Source organism: Cetorhinus maximus, chromosome 3, assembly GCF_964194155.1.
Source record: "Cetorhinus maximus chromosome 3, sCetMax3.hap1.1, whole genome shotgun sequence".
Taxonomy (NCBI): Eukaryota; Metazoa; Chordata; class Chondrichthyes; order Lamniformes; family Cetorhinidae; genus Cetorhinus; species Cetorhinus maximus.
The window spans coordinates 115,433,521-115,450,129 of NC_135881.1; the positions used below are offsets into that span (position 1 = coordinate 115,433,521).

At 40.3% G+C, this 16,609-nt stretch overlaps 1 protein-coding gene across 1 annotated transcript; it reads right to left on the minus strand.

Annotated features, from left to right (window-relative positions):
- Positions 1–200: 200 nt before the first annotated feature.
- Positions 201–15,837, minus strand: LOC144678859 (anterior gradient protein 3-like). Its single transcript, XM_078538845.1, has 8 exons — positions 15,706–15,837; positions 15,353–15,501; positions 15,146–15,209; positions 10,890–10,942; positions 10,634–10,710; positions 4,989–5,052; positions 4,794–4,877; positions 201–645 (listed from the first exon to the last, which is right to left on the minus strand). The coding sequence occupies exons 2-8, from the start codon at positions 15,498–15,500 to the stop codon at positions 596–598; spliced, it is 540 nt and encodes a 179-aa protein (XP_078394971.1). The 5' UTR covers position 15,501; positions 15,706–15,837; the 3' UTR covers positions 201–595.
- Positions 15,838–16,609: the final 772 nt, after the last annotated feature.

A 16,609-nucleotide genomic window follows, 5' to 3' on the forward strand; every position in this document is an offset into this window, starting at 1 on the left:
ACCTGCTAAAAGAGATAGGTAATTCTGAGCAGAATAAACAAGCTTTTATTTGCATTACCATGTTTGATAATTAACTAGTAAAGAATGCAATCAGCTTATAATGTACTCTCCATTATAAAGTTCAAATGTCATCAGGTATTACTTGTTAACTCATCAAGGATTAATGTTCAACAGTCCGAGACAAATGACAAAACAGCAACTACAGTTCGAAAGTACTTTATTGGCTGTATTAATATTTTGGGACATCCTGAGGTCGTGTAAAGGGCTACATAAATGTAACTTCCTTTCCTATTTTAAACTGTAAATAGATCATAAAACCATATAATAGAAACTGCTACACAGTCTGTTCACTTAAGAATTATGCTGTGTGTACATACTCACATTGGTATCAAAAGGATTTATTAAAATGTCATCACTTACAATTTAAAATGTCCAATATTGAGAAAACATTATTTACACTTTTTGTTTTGCACATAACACAGTATTGTGACAGTGACATGCAATGACTCTACACAATGAGTTTATTATGGTTACAAGTGTTGAACAGAAATAATGTAACTAATAAAGCTTATGGAAGATAGATGACTTCAAGCTCTTATAATTCATGTTTCAACAGTATTTTGGCTGCCTTCATGTTTGAAGTCACTAAAGAAAAAGAGAAAGTATATTACTCAGCTACAATGCACAATTTAAATGCAATGGCAAACTGTCTGTGGCAGATTACTTATTGGATTCTTTCTCTGTGATCTCACACACACGTAAACACATACAGTTAAATTGGCTACTGTTTGCCATTTCTATAAGCTTCAGAGTAAACAACATGCCAGCCTTGTATGCCATCAGCATCAATGTGAGTCTGAAGGGTGTTCTTCTGAGCATTGATCTGATAGAAGACCTGAGGAATATATATTCTGAGGTGGGAGAGATTACTGTCGAGCATGTAAACTCTTCCAGTAAAGTAAACTGGAATGTAATGACAAGGATTCTCTATTCAATCCTTGGTTCGTGCCACTTTGTACTTGCTTGGTAATGGCACACTCCAGTTTGAAAGAGGATTTATGGGACTGATTAGTGATGCTGAACCGGAGGAAATTTGACATGAATGAAACGGATGTTTATAAATACTGCATAAGTTTACTGCTTTCCTGGTTGTTTCACTTCAGCTGATTGGAATGGCTTATGACATAGGCTTTTTGATCAAAAATTTCTGTCAGCCCCACTTTGTATAGTCTTTGATGAGGTGAATGTGATATAGTGGGATAATTGTCCCATTAGCATGCGGTGCTCTATAATATAGTTTAGCTAGGAGTTTAGCTATAGTTGTAATAAATCTGAACAAAAGTTGAGCTCTTTTTTCAAACCCATTTTCAATAAATGACAATCTGATGTTGTGGCATTGCGGCTAATGTTTAAGATTTCTTGGCTTTCCCTTTACCTATTATGAAGCCAAATCATGGAATTATAGGGCAGAAATTTCCCCCCGTTGGAGGGGGGGGGAGGGGCTGTGTGTGTGTGTGTGTGTGTGTGTGCGCGCGCGCGCGTGCGCGCGCGCGCGCGAGGGCGGGCGTGAACCTGATCGGCACCCCCGATTGGGACCGTGCTGCCATTTTACGTGAGCAGGCCAATTAAGGCCCGCCCAGCGTGATGCTCGCCTGGAAGTGCTGAGCGCGCCCTGTGCGGGGGGAGTTGGGGGGGGGGGGGGGGGGGGGTGGGGGGTGGGGCATTCCCTGAGCTGTGACCTGCACTGTTTCGTACATGCGTGCAAAAGAGCGCAGAAATCTCCCTGAGGCACAGCGGGATTTAGTTAAAGTTTTTAAAAGCTAAATACAGAAAAGAAAATATAAGACATGTACCCTCATGTGACACAGTGTCACATGAGCTGGGACATGTCAAGGAATATTAATGGAAAACTTTAATTTATAAAAACTTCATGAAACCTCATCCTGCCCGTGGATGAGGTTTCAAGAAAAATGCAAAGGCCGCCTGGGCTCTTCACCTACCCACCAACCTTAAGGTTGGACGGGCAGCTCATTTAACTATTTTAATTATTTTTAAACAGGCCTTAATAGGCCTTTGACAGTTCAGCGGGCGCACAGCCGAGTTGGCTGCGCGCCTGCCGAACAGAAAACCTAGATGACGTGCGGTCACGTTGGGACACCTGCCCGATGTCACCTCATCATTTTATGCACCGGTGAGCAGGCTCCATCCCCAATCACCGACCGGAAAATTCTTCCCATTGAATTTTACAGCATAGGAGATGGCCATTCAACCTATTACACCTCTTGGTTTGCTGCAGGAAATTTACACTTAATCTCATGTTTTTGCCCTTTAATTTTCCTGACATTTGGAACTTGCTCGAAAAGCTATTACAGATTTTCCTTGCACCCAGGTTTCTGATCGTGCATTTCACGTTCTAACAAGCACGTGGCATAAAAACAAACTTCTTCAAGGCCAGGATTTTGCTCTTGTCAGGTGGGCTCAGCAGGGGCAATCGGGAAGGCGACCGCTGCCCGACCACGATTTCGCGCCGGCTAGCCAGTTAAAGCCCGCCCAGTGTGAAACGCGTACTGCAGTGCTTAGCGTTGTCTGTGTGGGGGGTGGGGAGGAGGGCAAGCACGCAAGTTCGTGCACGTGTGTGGGTGCTTGCAGGAAAAGCTCCCGGAGGCAGAGCTGCCTCAATGGGATGAAGATTTTGAAAAATAAAACATTTTTGGGCGAAATTTTACGGCAGTGGGATTTTACGTTCCTGCCGAAGCCAATGAGGTTTACAATGTCTCGCCGCATCTTACGGCCCCGTCCCTGCCGAAACGGGGCCGTAAAATTCTGCCCTTTAAATGTCAACAACATGCCCCCTCATGTGACTGTCCTATGAGCAGAGACATGTTAGAAATTAGTTTAAAATGACAGATTGAAACCTCATTCCGTCCCTGGATGAGGTTATGCAAAATATCCAAAGGCCGCTTGGCCTTTTTGTCTGCCCACCAACCGTAAGGTTGGAGATGGGCAGTGAAAAATTTAATTAAATTAGATCTTTAATGGCCTTAATAGGCCTGTTAATTGTCAGCGAGCGCGCTGCTGACCGAAATATTGGGGTCGATGATGTCGGGACACTCGCCTGATGTTATCGTGCATCATTTTACACTCATCCGAGTGCGCACCCACCCGACAAGCGAAAAATTCTGGCCCTAGTTTCTACCTTGGCTTTTTTGATAAATTTATACCTCAAATTCCTGACCTACTGATCAGCTGAAATAATTTACTTTCCTTTTGCCCCATCAAAGCCCTTCATAGTTTGATTATATTGATCAGATCTTCTTTTACCTTCTCTGCTCTAATGAAAATAGCCCCAGTTTCTTTAATCTCAACAACTGAAGTAACTACAGATTTTTAAAATTCAAATAAAACAATTGAATAGTTTTAAATAGGTATGGACACTCTTAACATAGGCTTTGTCACCAAGAAATTTACATATCTTGAAATGTTAAATATCTATTCAAAACCCAGACCTCCTAAGGTTAATTAAATAATAATGCAAATTTCTCAGTGAGTTCTACAAGCAAAAAAGTAAAGCTATGATTAGAATGCATGGAGGATTTGCTGAGCAACACACCTGGTCCAAAACTTAAAATTTACCAATGAGGAAGACCTAGGATATCAATGTTCCTAATGTGCACTCCTGACTTGGAGTCTTGCCTGCTGGAAGCATGTATCAGGAAATCACAAGTATGTACCCAACAATTTCGTGTCCTTTTTCTACCATTTGGATATGATCCCATAGGCAAACTAAAAGCTGCCACTGCCAGCAGATTATTCAACTGTAGAAATGTTACAACTGAGACCAATTCTACATTATCCTAAATCTACACTTCCAATAGGAATAAGACTAACAACCAGGAACAGGAATTTTTTTTCTCCCTTCTATAATGCAAGGAATCTGAAAATTGCAGCACCCTAATTACTACTCCTGCTGAAATTGGTTGTAGAAAGCAAAGGCCAGGGTCTGAATTTTTATTTCGATGTGGAGGTGGGACTGGTCATGAGTGGGTCTACAATTTACCATTACTGGCCAAAACAAAAAGGGGGCAGAGATTAACAGTCTCAGCATTGAGTCTGGAAGGCTGCAGAGCACCTAACCAAAAGATAAGATGCTGTTCTTTGAGCTTTAGCTAAGCTTCATCCAGGATTCCTGCTCCTGAGCTTCATTGGAACACTACAGGAGGTTAAGGACAGAGGGGTCAGCTTGAATTTAAGGTGGAGAGTTTAAACAATGGGCAATCAGAAGCTCAGGGGCCTGCTTGTGGACTGAAGAAGAGGTCCCACAAAGTGGTCACCCATTTTCCTTGCAGGTTTTAGTTTTACTCTTACTTTTTTCTTCTTTCTGCTTTCAGACAGTAGCTGTTCATCATTCTGCCATTCACACCTCCTCTAGACATCTTTTGTTTCTTTACTTGCCCATTACCACTCCCTCTGGCCTTGCGTCACCAACCCGTCATTTAATCTCTCCTGTCTTGTACCCTATGACAGACTTTCCCTTTTGTCCCTTTTCTACCGCCGCCTTTTAGTTGCTTATAACTTGTTGCATTTCTAACTTTTCCTAGTTCTGGTGAAAGGTCATCGACCTGAAACATTAACTCTGTTTCTCTCTCCACAGGTGCTGCCTGACCTGATGATTATGTCCAGTGTTTTAGATTTTTATTTCAGATTTCCAGCAAATGCAATACTTTGCTTTTTTAAACATTAAGAATTCTGACAAATATATTTATAGTAGTTCAATAGAAGCAACTTGGACTTACAAAGTTCAACATCACCAGCCTCATAAGTGTATAAACGATTGTCATACTTCCCTCTGATATCTGCTCTCACTGTCAAGGAAGGATCTGTATTCAAAGAAAAAAACAAGTGCTGAATACTTAGACGTACATGAATTAAATGCTGGGAATACTAACTAATACAATTATATCCTTCAAAAAAAAAGTTTAAATTCTTACCTACAAAGATTATCCTGGGAACATACTGGTTGTCAGGCCACAAATTTTTGTCATTTGTCTCAAACTGTAATGAAAATGAAGATTTGGTTGCAGCAGTAGTTCCATCATAAAATAGAACCAAAAGTTGCATCTAGCAATGCCAATCAGTAATGCAAACAATACTAAGGTAAATATTTAAAAGAAAGAATGCAATGTATAGACCTGTATGTAGATAACACAAATCTGCTCTTTAAATCAATAGGCTGGGGCATGCGCAAGAGATGTAGCATGAATAGGTATCTCCCCTTAGTTCTTTCATTCCTCAAATGGCCTAGCTAACTGAAAAATTCATTCTCACAGGGAAGCCATACATAGATGCACACTGGAGACTGAGGCCTGAATTTTCATGGAGATGGAAGGGCTTCGCACCTTAGCCAAAATAGTGCCAGAATTCTGATTCCAGAAGTCCTGCCCCCGAACCCAGCACCCACCATTTTTGAGGGTGAGGCGGGTGGGGGATGAATGGGAAAACAGAGGCCAGAAGTAGTCACACATCCATGGTTCAAGGATGCAGCAGCATATTTAAAAGTGTAGGTTTCTGAAACATGACTCATGGGCTTTAGACACTTCAGGAAAAACTCTAAACCTACTTGAGTTATTTGGAAAGGTCAGGTACTCTTTTAGCATTGCTAACAGTGGACATTAGTGTGTGGAAAAAGTGGATAAGCTCTGTGGCATTGACAAAAAGGTCAAGGCATTTAAATCCCCTGCTCTTTAAATTTTGAGGTAAAAAAACAGCCTGTTGGGACTGAGAAAAACAAAATGGTGCTTGCAATTTCAATAGATATTTACTTATGTAAGCCTGAAGGTTATTATTATAGGATTAATGCTGCTTAGCAGCTTCCACAATCTATTATAACAGTGGAGGGGCCTGTATGTTCAGAGTTTGATTGACAGCCCCAAATGGTTATAAAGTGATTAGCTATCTTTGATGTGGGGCTATGAATACATTTGTTTGTTTTTATAAGGAATTAAGTACTTGAGGGGATTTAAATATATGAATGGGCTTTTATCAATGAGAGTTTTTTCTTAAATTTAGTGACATTTGGAATAGATATTTAGAACTTTATTTAATCTCAGCATGGCTCCTGAGGTCTGCCCATGGTGGCTACTGGGTGAATGGCTTAGAGGGTGTAAGGGCAAAGAGTGGTAGGTCATGGGTTGGCATGGAGGATATAAGATGGGTGGTGGGTGGGGGCATAAGATGCCATGAATGAGGCATGGTGAGTGTGTTGGGGGGGCGTGTAGACTATTTTTTGTTTCACTGATTTTCTTACACCTGGGACCAAGTCCCAGAGCAGAGCATCAACTCAGGCATTTTATAGATAGCCTACCTCAGCTCTGTTTCTGGTGGCAGTAGCGCTGACTCCAATTAGCATATGTACCCACCTCCGCTCCCGGAACAAAAAAAAAATCACAGACATTCAGGGATGTTTCACCCGAGTCATGTTTGGGGAGTCAGAAATTTTCCTGACTCTACACAACTGACTCAGGAGTGAAAATTTGGCCCAGAGATTCTAATGAGTGTCCGACTGGAGATTCTGAATACACATTCTATTGTCAGCAGGTTGCACATTAGCCTGTGAACTGGTCAGTGTTTAGAGAGGAATGTAATTCTATTTAAAATACACAGTCTGGCTATTGTACTTTTTATCTGGTTTTACCCCATTGCATTTTTCATCACTACCACTATCATACACAAAGTACATTTGGGGCAGTTTAATACTTGTAGATTCACTAAAGAAAAGACTGGGATTGCCAAAATACTTTACACCTTTTCAAACCAAGATGTTAACATGGCTTTGGTTTCTAAAGTTAACTTCAGGAAGGTATAGTACCTTGGATGATCATGAACATAATACTTGATTGGCTTGTTGAGTCACACAAAGGTTGAACTATAGGCATTAGTCCCCTGGTATAACAGCAATGTGGGTGTCATTTCTTCATAGGCACCTCTTGATCTCAGTTATATGGGATCTGAACATGTCCCAGACTAATAAGCTGCATTCTTTACATAGGCCAGCAGGCACCAGGACACCTATCCCACACATTATTGAACCATAATTTAATTCCATCCTCACTCATCCAACCATTGTCATACACGAAAACTCCTGCAAGGCACTTGATGCTTGGCATGGTTTTGTTTGAAAATTACCATACCCTTTAATTTTGCTCCATTGGCCATGGGGGCTAGCACCACTGAATCTGGCTTTCTAATGCCGTGTCATTTTCACTGGAACGGCTTACAAACTTTTCCACTCCACCTTGGCTGCTGGACATAGAGTTTCATGGGCATTTCATCCATGTTGCTGATGTGACTTAATGTGCACATGTGTTTTTGCTACTGTATCATGAACCACTGGAAACTAGTAATTTTGGCATTACAGTGTCTTAGTAGTCTGAGCGATCTTGGTCTTCTGTCACAACACTAGACTGTTCCATACAGCAGCTACACCAATCAGATGTTGGCCTGAAATCTTTGCTGGAGTCAGGATTGATTTGGTCCACTTAAAAGCGTATATCTGTATTGCATTTCTGGTGATGATGTAAACATTTTGAATTGAGAGGACCCATTCTGATACACGCTTCTGAAGATCAAGCCACTGGCTGGTGCATTTTGTTTTGGTCATCTTCTTCAGGGCAGATTCCTTCTTTCTTTTTTATTCATTCACGGGATGTGGGCTTCGCTGGCTGGGCCAGCATTTATTGCCCATCCCTCATTGCCCTTGAGAAGGTGGTGATGAGCTATCTTCTTGAACCACTTCAGTCCATGTGGTGTAGCTACATCCAAAGTGCTGTTAGGAAGGGAGTTCCAGGATTTTGACCCAGCGACAGTGAAGGAACGGCGATATATTTCCAAGTCAGGATGGTGAGTGACTTGGAGGGGAACTCCCAGGTGGTGGTGTTCCCATCTATCTGCTGCCCTTGTCCTTCTAGATGGCAGTGGTTGTGGGTTTGGAAGGTGCTGTCGAAGGAGCCTTTGTGAATTCCTGCAGTGCATCATGTAGATGATGCACACTGCTGCTACTGTGCATCGGTGGTGGAGGGAGTGAATGTTTGTGGATGGGGTGCCAATCAAACGGGCTGCTTTGTCCTGGACGGTGTCCAGCTTCTTGAGTGTTGCGGGAGTTGCACTCATCCAGTTAAGTGTGCAGCATTGCATCACACTCCTGACTTGCACCTTGTAGATGGTGGACAGGCTTTGGGGAGTCAGGAGGTGAGTTACTCGTCACAAGATTCCTAGCTTCTGACGTGCTCTTATAGCCACAGTATTTATCTGGCTAGTCCAGTTCAGTTTCTGGTCAATTCTCGCACCAGTTTTTCTGTTAAAACCGAATTCTCTTGCTGCAGCACAGTTATTTGACAAGTTAGCAAACGTCATGACTTTTAGCTTGAAACCAGCTTCATACTCCTGGCTGGAGGACCCATTTCTGTTCATCACTTACCATGCTACGCGTGGGTTTAAACTCTCACACATCTTTGCAAAACAGTTTGTATCGCCTACTTGATCCCATGTGCCAACTTACATTACAAGTAAAACATGCATTTCTGGGTGAAAAATTGAGGCTGATCACCAATGCACATATAGCATTTTGTAGCTGAAAAGGGGTGGTGGGGGTGGGGGAGGGAGGCTTTACTTATACTCCAAGTATATGCAAAAGCATGATTTTTGATGCCAACATAATGGTGTTGTCTTATACACTGGGTCAACTTATATGCTACGATAATTCTGCGGATCCTAGGGGAGAATTTTTTCCCCGTCAGGGGGGTTGGGCAGGAATGGGCGGTTGAGTCGGGGAGTGCGCTGTTTCGTGCGAAAGAACGCAGAAATCTCCCTGAAGCACAGAGGTGCCTCAGGGAGAGTACTTTCATTTATAAAACATTGAATAAAAGGTTAAAAAAATTTTAATGACATGTCCCCTCATGTGAAACTGCCATTAATTTTATGGAAAATTTTTCAAACACTTTTAAAAACGTTCATGAAACCTGTGGATGAGGTTCCATGAAAAATGCGAAGGCCGCCTGGGCTCTTCGCCTGCCCGTCAACCTTAAAGTTGGATGGGCAGCTCAGTTAATTGCTTTATTGGGTTTTTAAATGGCCTTAATAGGCCTTTGACAGTTCAGCGGGTGCACAGCTACCTTGGCTGCGCACCGCCGAACTGAAAATCTAAATAACTCACGGTAACATTGGGAAGCACGCCCGATGTCACCGCGCATCACTTTATGCCTTGGCGAGTGGGCCCTGCCCCTGCTTGCCGAGCCAAAAATCCTACCCTAACACTTTCCCACACTCTTAAAATGTCTCACATGTAAACCCTATAAATATATACAAGTATGTACCAAACTAAACATTTGGACACGCTGCATACAAAACCTTATTTCCTGGTCTCATATTGTCACTTAATATTTCCATTATGAAATAGCAAACATTCAAACTGATTCTTTCATTAAAGTATTCACACAGGAAAACATGTCCTCCTGAGAAATAGCTTAGTAAGACCAAGGATTTTTTATTTAAATGAAAAAAGGATTCCTAACAAACTGAAGGAGTCTAAGAAAAATAAATCTCCAGGGTTATTTGGTAATAATTTCCAAGGAACCAGAGGAGATTAACAATTATATGCAGTTAATGGTCACTGGGGAATTTCCTGTAAATTGGAAACTGGTTAATGTCATGCCTATATTCAAAAGGGGTGGCAAAACAGATGCAGTCAAATAAATATCTCGTCTTAATTGAGAATCAGTCATTAGAATACACTTGAGGATTATCAGCACAAAACAGCAATTAACAAAATTTTAATTTGGGAAGTCCTGGCCAACCAGCAACCTTTCAGAAACAAAGTGTTAATCCCTATAGTGTTGTGTATGCACTTACTTCTGATACCAAACCAGGCAAATTCCATTGCCTCTTTATTAAACAATGGGCTAAACAAAATATGTGAGCAGGTTGGACTGTGATAGATGAAGTTTAATGCAGATTATTGAAGTATTGCACATTGGAAAAATGATCAACATAAATACTTCTTGGTGCTGATATTGTTCAATATGAAGTTAAAAGGCTTGGTGTCTTGGCAGACTGAACACATTCATTCAATCAAAGCAGAGTACTAATGAATAACTCAAAATGAACTCAAAGGCGAAAACAGTAAAATGTAAGGTAAATGGTCTATGATCAAACTATACCATGTCCGGTTAGACTACACCTTGACTACTGTGTTCAGTTCTGCTTGCTATGACTCATGAAAACTGCACCTGTGTCCAGTATTATTCTTCTTCAAGAATAAAAGGATACCGGGATACTGTAAAGAGCCACAAGGCTGATCTCTAATGTCAAAGGTATGCACTAACAGAATTTGGAGAAACATTTTTTTAAAACCCAAAAGATGTCAGAGGTGACCTTATTAGGAGATACATAAAATGATAAACTGCATGGAAAATCTGGAGTATTATTTTTAAGTTAAACCATGAAGGCAGGATAAATAAACAAAATTATATAATTCCAGAAAATAACAGAAATTCATAATTATGTTCATAACCCTAATAATAGTTTCCTGGATCTGTGCTATTACATAAAGTGCTTTATAATATTTAATTTTCTCTCTTACCACAAGGTTAAGCATGACGAAGTCCTCTTTTGCCATTTTCTGAATTTCCTTATTCTCAGCAAATGCTTTCTTCAGGGCTGTTAGAGAAAATGTCAGAGGAAAGACTTGAGGAAAAGAAAGTACAATGCAACTAACCTTTCTGGGTGAAGTGATAGAGAATCTTCCATACTGAAACAAAACATTTTCAGTAGCATTTTACTCTAAAGCACGATGGAATATATAGGAAGTTGCTTCAACAAACAAGCTAATCACTTACCTTGACTGTATGGGCAGTCTTCCAAGTGGTGGATGACCATTAAAGGTCGATTGCTAAAATGGGAAAAATACAATATGATTTTTATTTAATATGAAATAACAAAATGTCAGATTAACTGGTCAATACATAAGCAAATAAGTTATGGAATTCTATACTTAAATATTTTATTGCTTAAATACTATGAAATGCAAATATTTAAAAAGTTTAAATTTGGGAAAGGACTGCAATTTTTATTGCACATGGTCAGCATTGAAGGTTTAAATAATTTCTTATGCTTTGCTTCCCTCATTTAACTTCAAATTTCTAAGTGTTTTCAGATGCACAAATATATTTTTATTTCCTACAGAAGCGAATTTTGCCATATGAGTATACTAAAACTAACAATTTAATATTATGTTAAGGGCCATTTGGGTTACTGGTAAGCACATGGACAATTAAAAATTATATTGAAGAATGCATCCACCTTTATGGTCACTAGAGAGAAGGAAGGTTGGGTTTATATCTTTGTGAGGATGCTTTGAGGAAATGACATCAAGTGGACTGTGAAAAACCCTCTTGACTTCCAAAAGGCTTTTGATAAAGTTCCACATGAAAGATTATTAATTATATTCAAAAGTTGTGCGGTTTCAGGGTAGGTTTTAGAAATGAATAAGAAACTTCCTGAGGGATATATAAAAAATAATGAGTGCTCATGCGAGAATTATGTCAGGGTAGGATAAATCACTAACTGGGACGTTCCAGTACATGATACTGTGGGAGAATAAAATACATCTACAGGATAACAAAGGGTTAAGTGGTTAAACCATAGTGGAATACTACAACAAAGTCTCCTTGCACCAGTAGCAGACAAACCTGTGCTGTCAGCTATTGTAAAGGAAGAAAAACAAGTATCATAAACAAACTACCAAGAGTCCTTGAAACAAAATTAAGAGGTCTGTTATCAGCACATGAGACAGGGCCTAGTCATGCTATCTGTTGTCTGTCTAGATGACTAGTCGCCAGATGGGCTACTCAAGGTTTTGTGTAACTACTTAAGGTTTTTGCGTAATTATAAACTAAGACAGAACAATTGTATGCATGCCAAAGATAAAATTTCAGTGTTATGAATTACGCATGCTTTTACTATAACTATGTGTGTACTCTGATGCTTCCTCAGAGTGCCGGCTAGCTCCATTGTATGCTGCTAGGCTCTCCGTGATATCATGATTCAATAAAGACTTCCGAGACAAACCTCCTGGGTCTGAGTGTTCACTCCGTTTTCCGCGACAATTACATAAATAAAGTGGATTCAGAAACAATGCGAAGAGATTAAGTTGCAGATGATACCAAATTAGAAGAAACAGTGGAATTTGCAACTCAAATTACAGAATGGATTGGACAATATTTAAATGGACAGAAAAGTGGTAGATGCAATATTATGCAGTAAAGTATAAAGTGCTACAAATAGGAAGGAAAAAGAGATGACTCCATGAATTTTATTGAAATAACTAAGGGTGAATCTGAAAGACGCTGAGGAGCCTCAATAAACTCAATGTTAAATATGCAACAAATAAACAAACTTAAACAGTAATTTTGCGATCGATATCAGGAAATTCTTTTTCACATAACCTGGGACTTGTTGATCACAGTTTAATTATTGGGGGCAAAATTCCTTGAATCATTTAAGAAACAATTCAATTATATAACTGGGTGACGTTAGGATTTATCTAGATGGGTGAATTAAAATGGGCTGAATGGTCTTCCACATTGATGATTACCTGCATTGGGCAAGCTTTGCCTAATTGGTCAAGGCCTGACCTAGGTAGATTTTCCAGGGTCAACCTCAGCTGAGTAACCTTTGTAGGTCCAAACATCACTTCAATCACTCATTATGCTTTTGGAAAAGGCTATCTAAGAAATATATGTTTTGTTCCCCAGTGGTTCTCTTCCTGTTATAAAGCCCATCCTTCCTTGTTGCCCTACCTTGCCGTTGGCCTTAAAAGGCCAGATTCTTAAAGGGGAATTAGATTTCCAACATCATACTGTAAGTCCTGTAAAGCAACATTGCCTCTAAGCTGTGTGGCCATGCAATCAGGAATATGCTGCACAGGGAAGAAAATGGATGGGAACAATCAATGTTCCTTTAAGGTGCACAAGTGTGGTTGCATATCACAGCAAGGAGAATTTAGATGGGATATTGTTGTAAGATCCTTCACTGGTTGCTGGAGTCCAACACAACACTTTGGCCAAGACCCATTTACAATGTGCCATGTCTTACATGCTGACAGCACCACAGAAGTACTTAGAGGGGATATTGCTATTCCTGTACAGGACTGCTGGTCATCAGGTCCTGCCTGCCTCAGTGCCAGAATAAACTGACCATGCACGATAATGTGAGTTCATCTCACCTGTGGCGGTCGAGACACATCACAAATGATGCAGTGGGAATGCCACAGGCTCAAAGGTAGAATGTCAATCACAATAACCAGAGATGGACTGCAGCAACCTGTACAGTGCTACCCTTTTTTGTTGTGTAACGTGGCAGTGACCCAAGTCCTATTAGGACTTGGCTATTGAGAGGCCCAGAAAAGAGAATGGCAGCAAGAAAGATTGGCTCTATAACAGGGAGGGATCGGCCAGGAGCAAATGCTTATTGGACCCGAAACGTCAACTCTTTTCATCTCCACCGATGCTGCCAGACCTGCTGAGTTTTTCCAGGTAATTCTGTTTTTGTTTTAGATTTCCAGCATCCGCAGTAGTTTTTTGTTTTTAGCTTATTGTTCCTAGTGGCTTCTCTGCAGCATAGGGAGGCCCCTTTCTTTTCTGAAGTCAGGGTCATAATGAGCTGAATGCATAATTTGTGCTCAGGCTGCTAATGGGTTTAGTGTGGCCAGAAGCATATGCAAGCACTGAGGCCACAAGCCTTGGTGCCATTAATTTAGGGTTATCCTACTGCAACAGCTTGTTAGATGACCTAATATCACATAAGCTCTGCACACAGAGCCTCAGGCAAAACAACCCGAGGTGGATAGGTTTTCCTGATTTTAAACAAAGATGTGCACGTGCAACATGATCTACAGATTGGTAAATAAAAGGTTTAGTTAATCAACCAACAAATGTTAAACTGTGATCATTGGCAATTGTAACAATACTAACGTCCTAGTTTTGTACATTGTGAATCATCAGTTCCCATTTCAGGAGAAAAGTTTTTGATTGAAGATGCAGGTCAGCTGTACCTATTTCTGGGAGTCTTCCCACAGTATCTTTCACTGTTACTCCCTGAGGGGAATCAGTGTCTAATAATCTAGGCAGAATCCTAACCCAGGCAGCAGTGGATGCTCTGTTGTCAAGTATATTCAAGACAGTGGTCAATAGATGTTTCGGTACTAAGGGAATTAAAGGATATGGGGTTAGTGCAAGGGGTTGTGATGGAAGATTAGCCATGATCTTACTGAGTGGTGGAGCAGACTTGAAGGGATAAGTGTCTTCAGTTCCTATTTATGTTTTAATATTTTAGGGATTGAGCTCCCTGTGACAGCAGACAAAATTAGGGTTCAGGAGAGAATAAAATTACTCAACTAGAAAAAGCTAATTAACTTATCAAACCAGTGCCTTGCACACACCATATACCATCATTCTACTAAGAGTCCTGTCATAGGTGTTAATCTATACCTATTAGACTTTGTGGTACATAATACATACATTCCCAACACACCACGCAGCTTTCAATGACTTAAACAAAAATCAAAGTAAACAGCGCTACACTTTACTTAATCTCGCGGCGTTTCTGAGAATGCTTTGCACATTTATTTTCTCCTCCCCTCATTAATCATTCAGTTGGTTTTTAGCGGGGTGGGGACAAGCTTTATTTCTGGTTTTAGCTATGATCGCTTCAAATGGTTACCTAGTGGTCTATATCCCCGCCTCTTCAACATTCCTTTGTATACATTTTATGCAGTTATTAAAAAAAAAATTCACTTCCCGTTGCCTCATCTTAGTGAGTTATTTCCTTCTATAACACCCCCCGCCCCTGTAAGGTTTAAGTTTCATTCCTGGGATTTCCCTATCAGGCACTGCAGCTTGCACCACTTGTCTGTCAATCTCGGGGGTTCTTCCATTCATTCACATATCCGGTTAGCTGGTAAATGCTGTATGTACGAGTATAAACAAACAAATCCAAGGAATGGAGAGACGGCTGAAGTCCGCCAAGGTGTACAGGTGCAGGAACAATACCGACAGACACTAGAGAGCGCTTTTGGTTAGAAAAGCAGCGTTACCTCTTTCTTGCTTTGAACAGTCCTTCTTCATAGGTCTGAACCCAATTAATTTCGTCTCCCCAACCTAAGATAAAAGAAAAGTACAAACATTATCCTGCAAACAATATCACAGGAAAAAAGAGAGAGGAGAACACAGATCAACTGAATAGATATAAATATTGTCAAGCAATGCAGTCGAAGTACTGTATAAAGTTTCTGCTACCTTACCTCTGGAAAAACTGGGAGGGCATTTCTTCACGTTTGCACTCTCGTTTTTCGGTGGAGGGCTCACAGTCTTCGATCCGGTGGCACCTCGACCCTGACAACTCGAGACAGCCGCCAGCAGCACCAGCAGGGAAAGCGAAAGTGCAGCCATCCTGGTGGGATTCAACTTTGAGCAGATTTGCTGGAGACACGGGGCACAGAATTAGCAAAATAATACAGTTCAGCAACGTATATACACGTCTGAATAATTCCAAAGAGAGAGAGAGAGAAAAGATTTAGGAAATGTTTTAGATTGTTAAAAATGATTTCACTTTCTTAGTGAAAAATCAAAAGCAAAAGTTGCATCTCCTGCTGACCTGCGACAGGATATGATGAATCCGAGCTGGGTCGCTGTTAAGATCGAGCTGTGATTCAGAAGTGTTATGTTCCCAAATATATACCTGATGTTCGCCACCCCATTGGTCACTATCCTGTCATCGCACCTCCCAATTTGGGAATGCAGGAAGAATGGACTTTACTTAAGATTATCTGTAAGTAAAAGTTCTAATTTTGAAACTTTTTGAGCTCAGATCGTTCAATAAAGTTTGTTAGGTGTCATTTTGCAATTTTCAATAGAGATAGTGAACTATTTAGAAAATGTGACATCTTTTCAAGACATTGAGCAATTCAAATCAGTACCTGTTGATTTCTCTGAAAGCTGACTGGTCTCTTTGCTATTGGCTAAAAGTTTTATAGGCAGCATGCTAATATGTTTCAATTACATTCCAATTTACTACTATGCTGATTCACAACTTTAGATCTGGCTTTAAATGAATAGTGGCAACACCCCAATATGGCCTCTGCAATATTTATGGATTTCTTTTACAGAAAATCAAATTTATCTGACATGCAATATTTTAAAAATAATTTTTTTAAAGTTATATTTTCATATAATAGTTTCCTTTCTAAAGTCAAGAACTAGGGTTCATCAAGCATTTCTACAGGCCTGGTTTCATTGTCTTCTTTTGCCTATGTAATACCTCTTCATGGTGGAATATGGAGATTTTAGTACACAAGAAGGCCATTTGGCTGTTGCTGTATGTTTTGGATTTGGGCCCTTTGAGGAATTAGGTTTTAAAGTCTAGTTTTCTCCTCATACCTTTATATTCTTCTTCAAGTGATTTTTAATGCTGTAATCAATTTAGCAATGCGCACTACTTCTGATGGAGGTCATGTGGTGCAGTGGTTAGCCTTTCTGAGTCAGAAGCTCTGGATTCAAGT